This window comes from Eublepharis macularius, chromosome 5, assembly GCF_028583425.1.
Source record: "Eublepharis macularius isolate TG4126 chromosome 5, MPM_Emac_v1.0, whole genome shotgun sequence".
Lineage (NCBI taxonomy): Eukaryota > Metazoa > Chordata > Lepidosauria > Squamata > Eublepharidae > Eublepharis > Eublepharis macularius.
The window spans coordinates 73,262,910-73,283,660 of record NC_072794.1 but is presented as its reverse complement, the minus strand read 5'-3'; the positions used below and the strand labels follow the sequence as shown (position 1 = coordinate 73,283,660).

General features: G+C 42.9%; 1 protein-coding gene across 2 annotated transcripts in view; it reads right to left on the bottom strand.

Moving 5' to 3' along the window:
* ANKRD13C (ankyrin repeat domain 13C) overlaps positions 1 to 20,751 on the bottom strand; it is a 78,169-nt gene that overhangs the window by 41,147 nt on the left and 16,271 nt on the right. For both annotated transcript variants that reach the window (XM_054980963.1, XM_054980964.1), the window contains exons 3-4: positions 14,904 to 15,008; positions 10,911 to 10,996 (exon numbers count right to left, since the gene is read on the bottom strand). In XM_054980963.1, the coding sequence (XP_054836938.1) occupies positions 10,911 to 10,996; positions 14,904 to 15,008 (191 nt within the window). The remainder of the gene's footprint in view (positions 1 to 10,910; positions 10,997 to 14,903; positions 15,009 to 20,751) is intronic.

Here is a 20,751-nt window from a genome sequence, read left to right as displayed (position 1 = left end):
AATCTGGCAAGGCACATCCCACTTTCTCTTTTGGGTCCTGTAGTGCTTTGAGTCTTATTCTAGGTCTTTTGCCGTGCCATATAAATAAAGTTATTCTATTTAACTCTTGGAAAAATGCTTGTTTCTGTTTAATTGGTATGGTCTGGAATAGAAACATGAATCTTGGCAATATATTCATTCTGATTGTGGCTATACGTCCCAGCAGTGATATATGCATATCTTTCCATTTATTTAAGTCCTCTGCAACTGCTTTGATTTTTTATAATTATCTTCCATCAATGAACTAGCTCTATTGGTTATATAGATACCTAGGCATTTCACTCTTTTTTCCCAATGGAATCCAGACTTCTCTGTTAATTCTTTAATTTGTGCATTTGTCATATTTTGGGTGATAATCTTTGTTTTTTTGCTAGTTAACCTTCATTCCTGCCATTTACCCAAATCTTCTTATTTTTGCCATCAGGCAGTCAATGTATTCTGTTGGTTCTTCCAAGATACATACCAGGTCATCAGAAAAAGCTTGCAATTTAAATTCTTCTCCTTTTATTACTGTTCCTTTTATTTCTTTGTCATTTCTAATTTCATTGTTTAGGACTTCCAGAGACAAAATAAATAAAAGTGGTGATAGTGGGCATCCCTGCCTCGTTCCTTTTTCTACTTTAATAGATTGTCAAATCTCCATTCACACCTATTTTCGCTCATTGCTCAGTATATATTGCTTGGATCATATTTATAAATTTTTCTCCACAATTCATCTGTTTTATTTGTTCTAATGTAAATTGCCAATTGACATTGTCAAATGCCTTCTCTGCGTCCAGAAATATTGCCATTTGTTTTTCTGGGTGTGCTTCATAGTACTCTAGAATATCTAAAACTATTCTACAATCGTTCCTCAGCTGCCTTTTTGGTAAAAAACCCGTCTGATCTTGATGTATTACTTGGTTCAATATCCTTTTCAATAATCTAGATGCTAATATAATAGCAAATATTTTGTAGTTCACATTTAGTAATGAAATGAGTCTATAATTTTTCACCTCTTTGTGGTCTGTATTCATGAATTAGAGATATAGTATCTTATTTCCATGTATCTGGAATCTTAGCTTCCTCAAAGACCTTTTCTAACAATTGTTTAAAGGGTATTGACAAGCATTCTTCAAAGGTTTTGTAATATTCAGCCGGGAGTCATTCCGGGCCAGGTGCTTTCCCTCTATTTTGATTTATAATTGTCTGTTATTTCCCTTATAATAATTGGTTCATGTAATATTATCTTCTGTTCTTCCATTAGTTTTGTAATCAAGGTTGAATTCAGATATTGTCTCTGCTTTTCTAAAGGAAGTTCCACTTTTGGGTAGTTTTTAATAGAAATTTTCTAGGATCTTTTTAAAACTTTCTCCTGTTTCTCTGATCCTTCTTCATCTCTTAATACATTTATGACTCTTTCTATTATAATAATAATAATAACATTCAATTTATATACCACCCTTCAGGACAATTTAATGCCCACTCAGAGCAGTTTACAAAGTATGTCATTATTATCCCCACAACAAAACACCCTGTAAGGTGGGTGGGGCTAAGAGAGCTCCAGAGAACTGTGACTAGCCCAAGGTCACCCAGCTAGCTTCAAGTGGAGGAGTGGGGAATCAAACCTGGCTGTTTTTGCTGTTTCTTTTCTAAGTTTGTATACTAGCCATCTCCCTGGTTTATTTGCATTTTCAAAAGTTTTGTTTTGCAAACTTAATTTTTTTTGCTATACCCATCAAAAGTTCGTTAATTTGATGCTGCAATACTTTTATTTTTGTTCTCAGCTCTTGGATTGTAGGGTTGCTCTTTAGATCTTCATTTTTCTTAAAATCATCAATTCTTGATATCTCTGTGACTTTTCCTTTTTTTGTTGAACAGCGAATTTAATTGCTAATCCTCTAAAGTAAGCCTTGCTTGTGTCCCACACTGTTGCCATAGCAATTTCTGGTTGTATGTTCTGCTTAAAAAATAAATCTTTTTTTTTCTTCCACAAACTTTATTTTTCAAATACAGTGTATTTAGTCTCCATCTAGATTTTTTTGGGAGATCTGCCATTGTCAAAAGTATTGGATTGTGGATTGCAAAAGTTCTTGGTAATGTATCTACCTCCATTACATCTTTCATCAGGCAGAAATCCAATACATGTCTATTCTTGACCATGACTCGTCTCTGCAAATAAAACGTATAGTCTCTTGTTGTTGGATTTCTTGTTCTCTAGGCATCCACTAAACTATATTCCTCTACCATTTGTAAAAAAATAAATCTTGGTAGTTGTATTGTCATTTTTGTTAATTTCTTGTCAATTTCCCTATCAAATACCACATTATAATCTCCCATCCAGCATTGTTCAGTGTACTCATAATTTTAAAATATTTGTTGCATTGTTCTGAAGAAGCCTTCTTGATGTTCATTAGGTGCATATAAATTTATCAACAGTATTTTCTTTTCTTCTTTTTGGATTTCTGTTAGCAAAATTCTACCATCCTCTGAGGCATATATTAACTTTGGGTCATATTCTTCTTTAATTTATGTTACAAGACCGCTCTTTTTCTTATTCCGGTCTTACGCTACAAAGGTTTCCACCAATTTTTTACATTTCAAAAACTTCCGGTTATCCTTTCTAATATGTGTCTCTTGGAGACAGATTATATCTACCTTTAATTTTTTAAGTTGTGCAAATGTTCTCTCTTTTTTTGTGGTGAATTTAATCCATTAATATCAATAGAGAGGATCTTAATCTGTTTCTTGTCCATTTTATAAGTCTAGTTTATTGCCTTTTCTTTTTCTTCTTCTGTCCTTTTGTTTTCAATGGAGGCGGTTTAGTTCCTTCTTCCGATTCAGTTTCTGATCCTCATGAGCTTTCCTGTAAGTTCTCTTCTTCTCTTACTTCCGAAGCAAACTTCCAGATCCAGCGCAGCGAGGTCAGTGTCTCCGCAGAGCTCTGCTCCTGAAGAAAAATGGAACCTAGTGACCCAGGGGCTTGGGAATACCCAGGCTCTAGGGAGACCCCATGGAGAGGGGTCTCTGAAGTGGGGGCTAGGCGGGGGACCTGCTCCAGGCAACGGCCGGGAGCTAGAACCTCAGGAATTGCCCCCACAGCACAGACCACTGTGGGCACCATCTCTATGGCAGTAAGCTGCAAACACCGGCATGGGTAAACAGCAAAATGAATGCTATCTCTACAAACAACTAGGAGGAAACAAGTAGGAAGAAACAGTGAGTAATAAACTGTAAGTCTACGGGACAGGAAAGTGTGTTGTGTAATAAGAGAGAGAATAAATGCTTGGGCTTTTACAAAAGAATTAGGGAGAGGGATGGTGTGGGATGGACTCCCCCCCTCTCCTGAAGAAACAGCTCATATTTTAAGCCAAGGAGCTGAAATGTCTGCAGGAGGAAAGGAAATCGACCTCCTGGGAAATATAGCTATGGAACTGAAAACAAATTGTGATTGAGTGAAAGCAGAGTTTACCAAGCGGTTTGGAGAAGGAAGAGAGTGGATTGGATGCCCCTTCTCTTTGAAGAGACGGGAGTTGAAAAAAAACTGTGAGATTGAAACGAAAGGACTAGATAAAGGACTATATGCTACTAGGCAAAGACGGAACATACAAAGTAGATTAGAGGGGGAGGTGTGGACTGCATGTCCCCCTCGCCTCTTGAAGAAAGTGGGGCCGACCCGGTGAGAACGAAGTAAGGACTAGGGAGGGGGGGGTTATACCATCCCTGCTCATGGAAAAAACAGCTTGTACTCATTTAAGAGTGACCAAGTGAAGACAGAACTTATTAAACGGATTAGAGAGGGAAGGAGTGGGCTGGACTTACCCCCCCTTCCTCTTGAAGAAACTGGAAGGAAAGAAAGTGTGGGGGAAGGTTGATTCAACTCGATTCCAGAAGAAGAGTTGGCATTAAAATATAAATATTGGTAAAGAGAGAATTTGGACAGTATTTTCTGTGTTTGTGACTGTAAGCTGTTCGTTAAAAACTGGCATTTCCCTTTTTGTGGGAAAGAGGGTACAAGTGTTGGAAATAGTAAAAGAAGAATTGTATAGGGTAAACAGTATAGAGTAAATCTTAAAGTCATAAATAGTTAACAATATAGTGTTATATAAACACTATCAAATAGTTTTAAATTAGACTATAAACAAAGAACAATAAGATTCAGAATGAGTAAACCTACAAAATTAAATCCTTCTCCAGGACAATCAAAATCGGTAGGAACAATGCTGACACAAGTGGCTATAAAAGATCTCCAACAAAATTTGCAGAGTATGTACACAAGTATGGCACAGGTCCAGAATAGTATAACACAAATGTCAGAGCATATTAAGGATCTAAATGGGGAAATGGACGATTTTCAGAAGCAATTGACAGAAAATAAGCAAGAAATGGCTAACTTGACACAAGCTATCATTAAAGTGGATGAGAAAGTAGGAGCAATAAATCAAAAAGTGGAAGAGGTAGAAAATAGACTGAGAAGTTCAGAAGAGGCTATAACTAAAATAGAAATGGATAGGGTGGCTTATATGCTAAGATTTCAGAATATACCTGAAGAGGAGGAAGAAATCTTGAGTGCCCTATTTTCAGAAGCGATAGCACCTAATATTAATATTAATATTAATATCGATATCGATATCATCAACAACAATAATAATATGTTTATTGCTTTTCCGGCCAAAGCCATACAAGACCAACAAAATAAGAACTGTACATTTGAACATACCCAATTCACATAATAACTCGTCATTATCACTTTAAACTCATGAAAATCTTGTTTCTTTATCACCATGGCTAAAAAGGAAGCCACTATAGCAGAGGTTTGATTGTCAGGAAAGTTATCAGACAATAACACTGAGATTGCCCAAGGAAGGAAGGGAAGCTTTTCTTTTAACATAATAGGAATAATAAATCTCTCTCTTTCCTTACTCCACTTAGGGCAAAAAAATATTATATGATCCAAGGTCTCTAACTTTCCCTGTCCACAGTCACAAACTCGTTCAGAATAAGGGAGCCCAGAGAAACAACCAGAAAGCACTTTAGAGGGGAAGGAGTTAAGTCTAGCCAATGTGAAGGCTCTGCGTTGAGCTGGAATCTTTAAAGAATAGCAGTAAGATGGAATAGCCTCTGGGGGTGAAAGTAGCACCAATATTAAAAATGGGAGGGGGGAGTTTCAAAAAGAAATTGACCTTATTTACAGAGTTATTTCAAGTCTTACAAGGAAAAATAAACTACCAAGGGAGGTGCATGTGAGATTTACAATTTTGAGAGCAATGAGAGATAAAACTCTGAACATAAAAGGGAATGAAGTGAAGAAACTTAAGGAGGTACCATGGAGAATGAGACAAAAAAAAGAAGAGAATATTCTTTTCTTTCTTCACTCCTGAATCATAATTCCATTACTTACAGATGGCTGACTCCGGAGGGGCTGCTTTTTATATATAATGGCCAGAGATTTATATATAATGGCCAGACGGTGTGGGGGATAACGTGGGTGGCTGCATCAGCACGCGGTTGGGATGTCGAGGCCCTGAATGGTCTAGTGTCAAGGAATTCCCAAAGGGGCGGGGTTCAGATTCTCCTAGAACCAACCCAGCTATGGACAACCGAGTCCCTCTGCTGGGATGCAGCCAGGGAGCGGCAGGTACTGGAGGACTAGGGGATGAGAGGACCCAAGGGACAAGAGGTTAAAATTCCCCTGGGGGGTGCGCATTTGGCAAGGACAGAGGGTAGAACAGAGCCCTGACCCACCCAGACACCTTCCCATCTGGGACAGGTGCTCTAAATAATGATGATACTGATAATAAGTATAATATATAAAAGTATTCGGTGAGTCCTCAGAAGAACTCACTAGGATTGGCCCGAGATTGGCAGTGGCATGGAGACTGGGGTGGGGGGCGGAGCCCAGCTCTGGATGACTGAGTCTCTCTGCTTGGGGAGGAGGCGGAAAGGGACAAAGGGGAAGCCCATCCCCTCGAGGTTAGAGCGGCAACCGCCAGAATCCATTTTCACAATGTGATGAGTGGGAGGAGGCCCAGGGAAGGATCTTGGGGGGAGTTAAGAGAAGGGTTGAAGGATGTGGGGGGATATTTTCATGCACACTCAACCCAGGGTGTTTGGCCAGGGGCTGACAGGTCTCCAACAACAAGTGCATCTCTCCCCAATATGGCTACAGATAGTCCAGAGTAGTCTTTTCAGGGAAGGTGTTAAGAATTCCCCTTGTGGGGGAGAGTGTCTGCACCTGGCATGGAAAGTCTGTTGCCCCAAGCCTCAAAACCCACTGGCCCTGAGTTGGTGTTTGGGGGGTAAATAAGGATTTCTCTTGTGGGGGAGAGCTTCTGCATCTGGTGTGGATAGAAGTAGAGATGGGCACGAACAGAAAAAAACCTGAACATGATGTTCGTTGTTCGTTGCCATCCACAAACAGGGACTCACAAACACTTACAAGCATGACCTGTTCACGAACATGTTCGTGGTTGGCTGTTCGTGGGGGCCAGCAGGCTCTCCTCCAGCCATCATCCAAGTTTGGTCAAGATCCCTACTGCACCACTCCCAGAAACCTGACCTGAGCAGGCACCAGGAAAGGTACCAACAATAAACAATAGCTTGGCCCCAGAGCCTGACAGCAGCCCTGGAACTTAAAGGGGTACATCCCTACTGCACCAATCCCAGAAACTTTACCAGAGCAGGCAGCAGGAAAGGTACCAATAATAAATAATAGCAGCAACAGCCCTGGAACTTGAAGGGGTAGATCGCTATCCTACCACACACAAAGAAAATTCACGCTCCAATGCACTCTATCAAAACGTCAACAACAACTCTCTCTCTCTCTCTCTCCACTGTCTGCAAAGCCAGAGCTGGGAGACCCCTCCCCCCTGCTTTTTGCTCCCTTGTAACAAATTTGGAGCTCCACACTTGAAAGGAAGACCTGCCTATCAAGCTAAATTAGGCTTAGATTGGGGTTTCCAGGGCAACAGCAGGAGTTCAGAGTTCAGACAATCCATGCCTAAGTTGCCAAGGGAATTAATTGCCGGTGCCAGACTGTCTGGCTTGACGAACAGCAACGAACAAGACTTGCAATGACCACCTGTTTGTTTAGAATGGGGCCTCACAAACAGCTTGTTCATGAACAGCAGCTGTTCGTGGCTTTTTTTTGTTCGTATTACTGTTTGTCCCCATCTCTAGACAGAAGGTGGGTCACAGCCCCGAGACCCCAGAAGTACCTCAAATAAGAAATACTAATAAATAAAATGTGGGTCCTCAGGAGAGGAACCCACTCAGTTTTCCCATTTGCCCGGCTGTGGCAACAGACTGGGGTGGCTCAGAGCCCTGATACCTCCAGACAGCTGTTGGTGGGAGGGGCAGGTTAACTTCCAATAGAGGGATTCTTGATCTTCAATCCCCAAGGTCCAGGGAAGGGTAGCCCAGCAGGGAGAGGTTGACCTTTATGAAGACCAATTGATACACGAGGCTTGAGTCCAGGCATGAGCAGCATGCATGCAGGACGTCTCCCAGGTGGGAGAATACCTGCTCGCTCTGAACACTGGGGGGGGGGGGCAGAAGAGGAGGTTCATGCCCACAGATGACAAGTCTGGACAGACAGTAATAGCAGGGAGGCTTATAAGAAAGAGCAACAAATCTCAAGGACAAAAATACAGAAGCTCTCTCTGTTGCAAAATCAATACTTACTCCACTAAGTGATTGAACATTAACTTAATCAGTACAAAGTTCACAATATGTTCATATACTGTATATCTATAAACGTATGAACATATTGTGAACTTTGTACTGATTAAGTTAGTGTTGAATCACTTAGAGGAATAGTATTGATTTTGGGTTGGGCTCTCAGGGCCTGGGGAGCTGGGCTCATTCTCCTCCTCCTCCTCCTCTGCCAACAATCCCTCTTCCATGCTCCCTTCCTCCTCCTGCCTCTCATGAAGCTGGTGGGCAGAGCTGAGGGGAAAGGGGGCAGCCAGACGCTGGCAGCTGTCCAATAAGGCACACATGTCCAACGTTCCCTGGACCCAGGTGGCCTAGTCCTATCCAGCCCAAGAGCATGCTTCACGACCAAGTGCAGCTTGTGCGCCAGGCAGAAAATGACCTCAAGGGATGCGTCATTCAGGCCTACCAGCATGTTTCTACCGCCATACATGACCATTTAGCCACAGACAACGTCACCCACGGGTGCCCACTCCCTCAGTCCAGGCTTGATTGCGACGGCAATGTTCCTCCCTGTGTGGACCTCGTCCATCCCCCACACCAGCAGTAGAACCACTCTGTAGCCCGGCAGCAGGACTATCCCCTCCTTCCAGGGCCCAGATTTTTCTCTGGTGGTCCAGAGGTCCTCTGGTTGCCACCAACGGGAAGTGAGGGCAAGGTATCCATGCTGATGGCTGCTCCACAGGTCCATTGTAAAGTGTACGGTCCACCCCTGTGCTCTAGACAACTGATTCCTGACCAGCTCTGCCACAGAGTGGTAGACGGACAGCAAGACTCACCAGACAACGGTCCACCGCAAGGGGATGGTAATCAGGGCAAAATGATGCTGCAGCCGGCAAAAGTCCACACCCTCTGCACTGGACAAAAGTAGTCCATCCAAAGCAATCATCTCAGCCAGTACACGAGTGCCCACCTCTTCAGTCCTCCCCCTATACCTTTTGTTTGGCAGTGCCACAAACCCCGAGATGATAACCTCCTGAATGGTAGCCTGCCTGGAAGTTCCATTCCCACCCACAGCACCCTCGGTGTAAGACTTCTTCCTTGGGGTGGACTCCCATTCCCATTCTCCTCCTCCTCCTCCCTGCTCAGAAGCCCTCTTCGTCCCCTCGCTGGATGGTTCTCATTGCTCCGGAGGCAACATACTCAGGTGGTGCCTCTGCAGATGCCTGTGGAGGGGGGTGGACGTCAGTTGCTTGGGGTCCTAGCCCCTACGCACCAGGTCTTTGCGGGCCCTGCAACATGTCACACAGGGGTCATTGGGGAGGGTTAGGAAGTGCTGCCAAAGAGTGGGCCTGAAATGGGGACCGGGAGTTGTTGGGTCAGGACAGAGGCTTAACTGCCGTGTGTGTAATTGAGCCGGGAGGACTGAGTGAGGGGTGCACTGCAAGGCAGAGGCAGCCCCAAATGGTTGGGATGTGGAGGAGCTGGATGTTTCTCCGCAACCCCTCAGTTCATCAGCACCCTGAGATTCCTCATCCACAACAAGTTTTAGCAGCTGCTCTTACTCTGTCAACACTAACAACTCTTCTGCCTCCTCCTCGATCCCCACAAGTGGATCTGGAAAAAAAGGCTCTGCCTCTGAGACCTCCCCACTAGTGCTGGACACCGGTGGGACAGCAGAACAGGCTTAGGACTTCTTTCTTCTATGACCACCCTTGCCCCTCACTCTAACCTTCATGGTGCTAATGGACACTGTGGTTGGTAAGGCAGCACTGTGTTGGCCCTCAGGCAAGAAACCCACTAGGCTTGGCTCTTGAGGCTGACAGTGGCACAGAGATGGAGGTGGGATCAGAGCCCTGACCCACCACCCAGGTACCTTCCCATCTGGGACAGGTGCTCTAAATAATAATGATAATGTTAATAAGTATAACATATAAAAGTATTCTGTGAGTCCTCACAGACTTGGCCCCTGAGGCTGGCACTGGGAGAGGTGCTCAAAATAATAAAAGACTCTTTAGACGAGTAACCCACTAAGCTTAGCTCCTGAGCCTGGCTGTGGAACAGAAGCAGGTGCTTCAGAGCCCTGAAGCACCAGAATCTCAAGCACAAGCTTCAAATACCTTCCTCTGTGATTGAAAATCCAACAGCAGTTCCTCCTTGTCTAACTGCCTGCTGGAAATTGAAACCACTCCCCTGAGAATTGAGGATTATATACTCCTTCCGCTCTTACAGAGCAGCCAGAGCTGCCTATCAAGCTTTGGAGGGCTGACATTGGTGTTCCCATGGCTGCAGAAGGTCTGCAGAAGTCTATTGCCCACCCCGCTCCAATTGCTTAGGGAATAAATTGATTGGCACCAGGCTGTCTGCACTGACGAACTGAAAAATGAACCAAACGAACTGCCCTAAAAAATCATAGCGTTCATCCCGGTTCGTCAGAAATGCACACCGACGAGCCACTGGTTCATGAATCACAAACCAGCCCAGTTCATGACAAACTTTGTTTCGTATTTTGGTTCATGCCCATCCCTAGTAGCAGTTTAAAGGTTAAAATCAACACCCTGAAATGGACCAAGAAGCATAAGATACAAACGCTCTTTCCAAGGTGGATATCACATTTTCACACCAATGGAATTTAAACAGGCAAATTGCCCTGCTCTGTAACTGCAAATTCAGAATAGTTTTCTAGGGCAGCCCCATAGAGGGTAATCTAGCTTCAAGGTTACAGAAACATGAATCAGTGTGGCCAGATCAGAGAAATCAAGGAAAGAAGAAAATTTCCACACCAAGTTCAGCTATAAGAATGCATTCTTTCCAATTGTATTAAGCTAGCAGCAATGTGAGATCTACTAGCAGTGCCATCCAAACAGAGTTACACCATTCTAAGTCCACTGAAGTCAATGAGATTAGAAGGGTGCAACTCCACAAGGATGGCACAAAAGAACTCAAACTCTTGACAGAGTCTGCCAGCTACTCCATTTAGGGAGGTCAAAATCTCCTCCGTAGCATCACCCCCATTTTAACTTATTCTCTCCCGACCACTTCATCATGACTTCTGAAGATAGAAAGACTGCTGCTTCTAGTGCCTTATTAAAAGAAATAGAAGAACTGGGTGTCATCAGCATACTGATATTCAACCACACGAACACCAGCATCCTCATTATGAGTAACTACCCAGAGACAATTTACAAGTTAAAAATCCCATATTCTCAAATGTTCAGAGAAAATCCTTACAAGCTTACCTCTTTCAGGGCTTTTAATAATCGAGGTCGCTTTTCTTCAACGCTTTCCCTAGACTGTTGTTTCAATTTCCTTAGGAGTGCTGTAACTAAATAAATACATTATAAGCCAGGTAACAAACTCCACTACACAGACAAAATATTAGGAAAGTTTGAATGACAGGTCCTAAAAAGCTGCATTTCCCAGTAGATCTTTTGCAAAGCCCTTTCCACATGGTCATTTTGCTGTGGTTCAGTTTCCATTCTACTTCCTATGATCTTCAGAGTTCCACACGTGCAAGGGAGTAATGGGACACGGAATCGAATATTGTCCATCTTTCCCCCTGCGGACATCCATGACTTTTTCTTGAAGCCACCTCTGAGTTGTCGCTGGTGAATCCTAAGTTTGTGCAAAAGTCTTAGTCCCTAATTGCATCTCTTCCCCATGACTTTTTTTCGGGTGCTGATTGGTTGGCTGCCCGCCAGTAACCAATCCCATCGCCCTGAGCTCTCTGAACTCCTTTTCCAACATTTTTATCATTAAAGCAAGGTAAGATTAATAATGCCATTGCTTCATTTGCTTCCTCCCTCCCAGTTTTAAAAATAAGGGACAGTTCCATAAGGCCGATGCTCCGTTTGCTTCCTCCCTCCTGGCTATGCACTCTCATTTATTATTTTTTTTGAAGCCAGTAAAGAATCGAAACGTTGCTACTTTATTCGCTTCCTCCCTCCTGGCTTTAAAAGGCAGGAAAGGGTTAAAAGGCTGGTGCCCCATTCGCTTCCACCCTTTCAGCTATGCACTCTCATTTTTTGTTTAAAAAAAGCCAGGAAAGTCATACATTGCTGGTTCAATTGTTTCCTCCCTCCTGACTTTAGAAGCCAGAAAAGGTTAAAGGGCTGATTCTCCATTAGCTTTCTCCTTCCCAGCTATAGCTATATACTCTCATTTATTATTGTTTTTAAAAGCCAGGAAAGAGTCATAACTTGCTACTTCATTCGCTACCTCCCTCCTGGCTTTAAAAGAAAGCCAGGAAAGAGTTAAAAGGCTGACGCTCTGTTCCCTTCCTCCCTCCTGACTAGGCACACTCTGGTACGTTTCAGGATTCTCCTAATGCCAAAGAGGAAAAAAAACCAAAGATGTAAGTGAATACCCAGGGAGGGAGGGAGCATTTTGAGAAATGAGGCAGCAGGAAAGCACTCTTCTCTGACCAGGAGGGAAGAAGCAAATGAAGCAGCAACATTATTACTCTTTTCTGGCTTTTTTTTTTAAAAAAAGAGTGGAACAAGCATGAAAAGTACATGTTTTTCCCCAGCTCTCCGCCACCAATTGCCTCTCCATTGGGCACAGGACAGCTCGATCAGCAAATACAGGGACTGAGGGGAGGGAGATGGGCTCTAACATTGCAACATTACAACAGACTCATTGAAGGAGGCAGTGGTACGGCCTTTATTTAAAAAATGTCATTGGATCCAGTTGATCCGGCCAATTACTGCCCAGTTTCAAATCTTCCATTCCTGGGCAAAGTAATTTAGAGGGTAGTGGTGGAATAGTTACAGGTATTCCTAGATGATTCCTCTACCCTGGATCCATTCCAGTCCGGCTTCTGGCCCAGCCATGGTACGGAGATGGCTCTGGGTCGCCCTGACAGATGATTTGCAGCGACATCTGGATCGAGGCGGGTTGGCACTGCTGATACTTTGGGATCTTACAGCAGCATTCAACACAGTTGAACACGATCTTTTGACTCACCACCTCGCCACTATGGGGATCCGTGGGACAGCCCTGCAATGGCTGATCTCCTTTCTCCATGGTCGGGGACCAGAGGATGGCGCTAGGGGAAAAAATGTCTGCTCACCATCCTTTGGTGTGCAACGTTCCTAAGGGGGCGATTCTTTCCCCAATGCTATTTAACATCTATATGCGTCCCCTTGCCTAGGTGGTCCTTAGCTTTGGGCTGGGTTGTCACAAGTATGCTGATGACACCCAGCTCTATCTTTTAATGGACGACCAGTTAGATGCTGCCCCAGACTCTTTGACCCAGTGCTTGGATGTCGTGGCGGAATGGTTGTGTCAGAGTCACCTGAAGTTGAATCCCCGAAAGACAGAAGTTCTGTATCTCGGTCGTGGGGCAATGGACTTGGGAATCCGTACCCCAGCCCTTGACGGAGTGCAGTTACAGCCTTCATCGACGGTGAAGAGCCTGGGTGTGCTCCTGGATGCCAAACTTTCTATGGAGGCCCAGGTGGCAGCTGTTGCCAGATCTGCATTTTTTCATCTTCGGTAGGTCAGTCAACTGGCATCCTCTCTCTCTTCCCAAGACCTAGCTTTTGTAATCCATGCAACAGTCACCTCTAGATTGGACTAGTGCAACTCGCTCTACACTGGGCTGCCTGCGGCCTTGACCCAGCTGCAGCTGGTCCAGAATGCAGCTGCAGGCACCCTTACGGGGATGCCGTTTAGAGCTCACATCCGCCCTGTACTACACCTGCTGCACTGGCTCCCAGTTGAGTTCTGAGTCCAGTTCAAGGTACTAGCTTTAGTGTTTAAAGCCCTTCACGGACTGGGACCTACATACCTACAGGACTGCCTCTCCCACTATGCCCCCCGCATATGTTCTGCGGACAAACAGCTTCTGGTTGTCCCCGGACCGAGGGACATTCGGCTGGCCTCAACTAGGGCCAAGGCCTTTTCTGCCCTGGCCCCAGCCTGGTTGAACACTCTCCCAATGGAGATCTGGGCCCTGCGGTACCTTTTACAGTTCCACAGGGCCTGCAAGATGGAGCTGTTCTGCTGGGCCTTAACCAGGGGTCTGCTCTCTGTCCCCTCTTCTCACCACCACATCCTCCTTTTGTAGCCATCCTAGAGTTACATCGTGCTGGTACCCATAGTTGTGGTGACTATGTAGTGGCCAGATTTGTTTGGTGGCACCTGGATTTTTATGCTGCTGATATAAATTGTGTATCAATATTGGGTTTTTATATTATTTATAAAGTTTTATTGTATTTTTAAAATATTTGTTAGAAGCCGCCCTGAGCCCACTCACGGGAAGGGTGGGGTATAAGTCGAATAAAATAATAAATAAACACATGTGCAAAATTATTTTTTTTAAAAAAGTGACGTCGGCTCCAGCCCCACAAACAGCAGTTTCAAACAGACACATCTCAGCTCATCAGCAGACACCAAATTGCCTCGAGGTCTTGCAGCGCAGAATGCCGGGAGCCCGAGCCAATTCAGCACTGATCGGTGTGAATACACAAAGGCACCAGTTTAAAGTGTGCTGTGCGGAAGGGGCCAAAGTAACCTGGACCATAACGTAGAGGGGAACAATTAAAGCCTTCATGAGGACCAACTGAATGACCTGGGAGCACCAAGTGGTGCAGTAATACTAAAGTGAAGCACGTATGGACCTGACCAGTTATATAAATGAGAGACCATAACAGGAGCCATAAATTGCAGCAGGATAAACACAGCAAATTAGCTTTCATGCTCTCTTCTTAGAAATAGTATATTTGCAACATTGGCATTTTTCCCTTTAAAAGCTCTTGCATTCAGCTTCTCAAACTGCTCTCTGAAGAAATATTAGTTTGTAGCTCTCTAGGAGAAGCTACTATTAGAACAACTCTAAAATTCATATTCATGTGTATCCCATTGGACTGTGTCTATAATTTTAGTGTTAATCTTGATTTAACAAACTGCTTACACTTAAACACCTGAGTTCAACAAAATGCTACTAATCGGAAGCTTTCCAAAAAGCAGTACATGCATTCATTTGCCACCCAACAAAGTGACAAGGATCTATGCTTTAATCTATATAATTAAATTGCTAAATTATACATCCTGATCTCTCTGGCGCTCCCTTGCCCTCTGTAAACCCAAAATTTGGGTGTGTATGTCACAGGAATAACAGGTTTCTCCCATATGTGCACATACTTTTGGTCAAAAAGCATTGGGGCAGGGGGGAGGTACTAAACGAACTTCTATACCTATACAGAACAAACAGAATGACAGTTTCTTACTCATTTGTCTATCTCCATAGCTGATGGCTTCTGCAAGAGGACTCCATCCCTGAGCATTTTTCACTTTCACAGGAGCATTGTGAGCCAGAAGCAAGTGGGCACATTCTGTAATAATAAAAAAGATGGCAATTAGCCTATTAAAATTACTGATATACTCCACTGCAAGAAACCGTTTATAGTTGACACACTATGCTGAAGTCAAACTTTCCTGTTTATGATGATAGTTGAGTCACGTTAATAAAGATATTCATAGGACAGTTTGTATTTACAATTTATTAGGGGGTGTTCTTGTGTAAAATTTATCATCAACCATTTCAACAGAACACCTGGTTGAATACTATATGCCCCTTCACCGTTAAAACGTGCTGCTGCTGCAATAAGTGTATGTCACTGGCAGAAAGCTTTGTCATAAGTATAGATGGAACAGATACATGAGTTCCAGTCCAGTACTGCCATAGCTACGGCCAATTTTAGTGAAATAAAAACCTAAAGAAAAATGCTTAATAATCCAATCCACAGAGATCCTAAATAACTGAATAAATCCTGAAAAATTAAGACCCCTCTCACACAAAGCCTTTCACCCATGGTTTGCTACCCACCCCAAACCTCCTGTCACAAGTTTAGGCCTCCCCAAGCAGGTAAAAGCTGGGAATTCACCACATGCCAACTGTGTGACCTCCACTATAGCAGGCAGAGAGTCCTGACTCAAATCTTCACAGGGTCCCCTCTCTCCTCTTCCAGAAGCTCCACCAGACAGGCAGCCATTTCCCTGTATGTATCTCCCCTCACCCAGCTACAGCCCAGGACTACTGGGGAAAAGGGAACTCAGGTTACTTTCCCTATATATTTGCTGCCACCATTTAAACTAGGCCCATTTAATGTGACTATAGTCTTTGTGTGTGTGGTATTTCTTTCCCCATCAGCCAATGATTTCAAGCCAGTCAGAGTTAAACAAAATAAAAATAAACTTTATTTACAAGATGGAACTTAAGAGTGAAGGGATCTTAAACTAATAAACAAAGAGGGAATGTTTTAAAGTATCAGAACAGGTCAAAACCCTTCTCTTTAAGCAGCCCCTAACAGTCTTTTTTTCCCTCCTAAGGACTCTAACTCTCATTGGTCCAGCATTCCACCCACTCCCATTGGCTGCCTCTCAGGAAAGACAGAGCTGCAGCCAGTCCGGTCTGTCACAATGCCCACAAATAATTTTGCTAATAATACAAACCACTCTCTTTCTTAAATCATTGCCACTGCAAATATTCCTAGAATTCCATTTGAAAAGCAAGACTCCTCAATTTAAAATTTTTTATGAGATATGCCTATAATTCTTTAGGAACATGGAATAGCACCCATAGGACACGTGCAACTCTGCTTTATCAAACCAAAGGCAATTTTGGGATAACCAGGACTATGCAGGATTTTAACTGAACCACCCACAGTTTCTTGCATGTGTGTGTATTTTTTATGACTCGGTGCTTGCACAGGGGACTACCTTTACCTTTTTATATCATCTGCCCTGTGGCGCAGAGTGGTAAGCTGCAGTACTGCAGCCCAAGCTCTGCTCTGCTCTGCTCATGACCTGAGTTCGATCCTGGCAGAAGCTGGGTTCAGGTAGCCGGCTCAAGGTTGACTCAGCCTTCCATCCTTCCGAGGTCGGTAAAATGAGTACCCCATTTCCTGGGGGTAAAGTGTAGATGACTGGGGAAGGCAATGGCAAACCACCTTGTACCAAAAGTCTGCCAAGAAAACATCGTGATGCGACTTGGTGCTTGCACAAGGGACTATCTTTACCTTTTTATATCATGCCTTACTTTCTTAGACTCAAGGTGGCTGCCTAAAAATACAAAAAGAAATGGGAAGCTACAAAAATATAAAACTCATTTTACAAAATAAAAACAATGAACAAATTAATAAATACGGATTGCAATCAGTAGATCCTCTGCCCCTTCAATTTTGGTTGACCTGATTAAATAGTATTCAACAGTTTATATAATAAAGCTATTGTGGTGCTAAAATGTTGCTATAATATATTTTAACAAACTAGTCTTTAAAGACTTTATAATACCTTGAACATTTCTTCTTTCCCAAAGAATGTGATGCTCAGGTTAATTAAATCTGCATAAAGCATGCTACTTTGTGTGAGCTTGCAACTTGACCTTATTAAACTTATATGCTTTGATTGGAGCTCTTTTAGTCTCAATCAAGTCTACAGGACTAAATTAAGGATAACTGACAGTATTATGGTATGTGTGTGTTATATGCCATTAAGCAGTTTCCAATTTATAGTGACCGTATGAATTAATGACCTCCAAAATGTCCTATTATTCACAGCCTTGCTTAGGTCTTACAAACTGAAGGCTGTGGCTTCCTGTACTGAGCTTCTTTAGCACAGCTGGGTTATTATGCAACTACTTCAAGTTTAAACTAATAAATCCAGAATGTTGTATGTGTTCTCAGGAAAAGCCTAGACAATCCTAACAAACCCTACTATGCAGCTAACCTTTTGCAAGTCAGATGAGTATTCTCTGTTAAAGAACACCATATAGATGATTTCCTTCAGGTCTACCAGAACAGTACTGGATGCCACACAGGTATTTTGAAAGGAAATTCCAGGCGCAAACAGCAGCGAAGGAGAAAATGGTAGTCACTTGAAGTAAAAGATCTTCAGGTGACTGGGGATGTTTGAGCTAGAGAAGGTGAGACCACAGGCAGAAATCAATCAGCATATGTGATTGGACTGAAGGTCATGGAAGACTTTGGAGATATTTATGTATTTATTTATTTAGAGAAGAATGAGGAATTTGTACTACAACTAGGAGTGAGTAGGAAAGCAATGCAAAGAATTAAGAAGAGGTGTCACAGTCAAAGCAATAGGAAATGAATGATTTCAGCAGCAGAATTCTAAAAAGAGCTAGGGGAGTAAGATATGAAAACTGAAGGCCAGAGAAAAGACTACTATGGTTTTTATCTAGGAGTGTTGTCACAATTTTTGACTAGGAGAAGAAACAATTTGGTGACTGATTGGATAAGGTAAGAATAGGAGAGAAAAAGAGCTCCTAAAAAAATAAAAGATAATCCAAGGGAGGATGCCTGGTCAACATGGTAGATGGTATCTTCTTCAATGGCTACAGACAGTAGCTGAAGAGATAAAATTTCAGTCTTGGACACACAGAGTTTTAGATGTCAATGAGGCATCTAAACAGAAACATCAGAAAGGCAGTTACAGATGCAGGAGTGAATGGAAGGGGGATTTCAGTTGTAGAGAGGTACAGGTGCCACCAGTAGGTTTGTTGATGTTCAAAGCTTCGGGTTGTGGCTCAATACTGGAGCCACTGGCCATATTGTTAATTTCCATTTACAACCGGCCGTGGCTGGCATTGAGCCCCTTATCGGTGACACCCGAGACTTTATAAGACGGATAGAAGATCTAGAGCTGGATTAGGATACTTTGTTCCTCACGATGGATGTGAACTCACTCTACACCATCATCCCACATGAGAGTGCTAGGGAGGTGGTGGAGGCATTAGTAACAAGACAAGATAGTCATCTTCCATCCAGTTTCCTATTACAATTATTAGATTTGGTCCTGGAGAAGAATTATTTCCAGTTTGGAGACCTATTCTATTTCCAGTTACGAGGCATTGCGATGGGTTGTGCGGCGGCACCCAGCATCGCTAATTTATTTATGAGCCAATGGGAACAACAGTATATTTTGCACCCGTCGAATCCGTTTAGGGAAAATATGATTAGATATTTTCGTTACATTGACGACCTCTATTTCCTTTACAAAGGAATCAATCAGGCAGAGGATTTTTGTCAATGGCTTAACAGCAGGGATAATTGCGTTAAATTTGCTTGGCACTACAGCAGTCAGGAGATTTCTTTCCTGGACATTATAAAATACAGAGATAAGGAGAACAGAATTAAAATCAAAACTTATAACAAAGAGACGGATAGGAACTCATACCTCGAGTATGGTTCCTTCCATCCGCACCATTTGAGGGAGAATATCCCCTATGGCCAACTCCTGAGGATCAAGCGTAACTCATCTTCTCCTAAGGATTTTGAAAGGGATAGTAAAATTCTATGTGACAACTTTATTAAGAGGAATTACCCACAGAGTGTTGTTCAAGCGGCCCTAGCACGGGCTGAATCTGTTCGTAGGGAGTCATTGTTTGTATCTAGGGAACAGGACCCAGGAAATAGAGTACATTGGGTAGTAGATTGTACCCCTTTATCCAATAAGATTAAGAGAATCATCATTAATCATTGGAAATTGGTAGAGGGCATCGAAGGCTGTGATTTAAGACCACAGGTAGGCTTTCACAGGACTAGGAACCTAAGGGACAATCTGGTCCATGCAGTCATACGATCTAAAGATAAACAGCACACGTTACCACAGGGTAATTTCAGATGTGGTCGGTGCCAGGTGTACAGTGTCCTCTGGGTAGGTAAGGAAGTCGAGCTAAAGGAACAGAGACTGTCTTTTACTCATTTTGCTAATTGTCAGAGTTCTATGGTGGTATATGCTATTGAGTGCCCCTGTCCATTAGTATATGTAGGGTGCAACATTAGACCAATTAAGGTACGTGTCCTTGAACACGTCACGGATACGGAACCGCATCCAGGAGGCACCTTTAATGCAACATTTCGTGCAGAAACAACATAGGGAGAATGCTTTTAGGGTTATCATTCTGGAAGTATTGCAAAAAAACAATCATGACACCGCCCAGACATCTATCCTCCGCCGGGAGGCGTATTGGATCCACAAGCTCAATACGGTTTATCCGAGGGGTTTGAATCAGGACCTTTCTTTCAGTTGTTTTCTTTGAGTATAATTCCAGGACAATTTCAAGGTGGCTGGAACTGTTCATAGTATTTGGGATGTAGTGATTAGTATATGAGCATGGTCCCTTTAAGAAATCTGTTACTTATTAGCCAGCGTAGAATGTAAAGGGAACTTCTGGGCGTGGAGGGCGCGTAAGAGAGATAGCAATGCCACCTTACTCCAGGTCTTTCTGAATTATGTGTGCGCCTCCTGTATTGAAGGTATGTCTATATATGCATGTTGACACAACAACCAGGGAAAAAGCCTGGATAGTGGAAACTGTAAACTGAAAGTCCGGGAATACACAGTGAACCAACCGTTCCTTTTTTCCTTTTTTTATAAACACTATATTAATTAATTTGTAACTATGTAATTATGTCGATCAATTAATTTGTAACTATGTATTTAAGAGAGTCCATTCCTTATATGTTTCTTGTCCGTGTCATTAGAAGTATGTTTGTGATGTACTGAAATTGGGAAAAATATTGTCGGTAGTCACATTGGAGCAATTAGCAAATTGGTGACCTGTAAGTATGTGGTGTTTATATGTATAATGGAATGTTGTATAATGGAATTTTTGATGGATTTTTTATAAGGATTGTATGAATTTTTAAAAATTTTATTTTTGTTACAGTCCAGCTTTAATTGTGCCCAGGAAGAAGTATGATATATACGAAACGGGAATTCTATAATATGCACGCATAATCCCGTTGGCACATTCTGGATTTTCCTTCAGCTTGGACTGGGGTCACACACACACCCTTCCAACATTGTGACTTTCCATTTGCTCATTGCCGAGTCCCCATTGTGGGCTTTTACTACATTCCCTTTGGACATTGATACAGTCATTATCATAACAACTTGGACAGAAGAAACGCGTAATTCAATTGTATTTATTGCATATATATGCATGTTGGCAGGGGATTGTGCTGAATCAACATTGGATATAAAATGGTCCTTGAACTTTTATTATAGCGGACCACACGCTCCTGATGAAGTTGATACGAAATCTGCACCGTG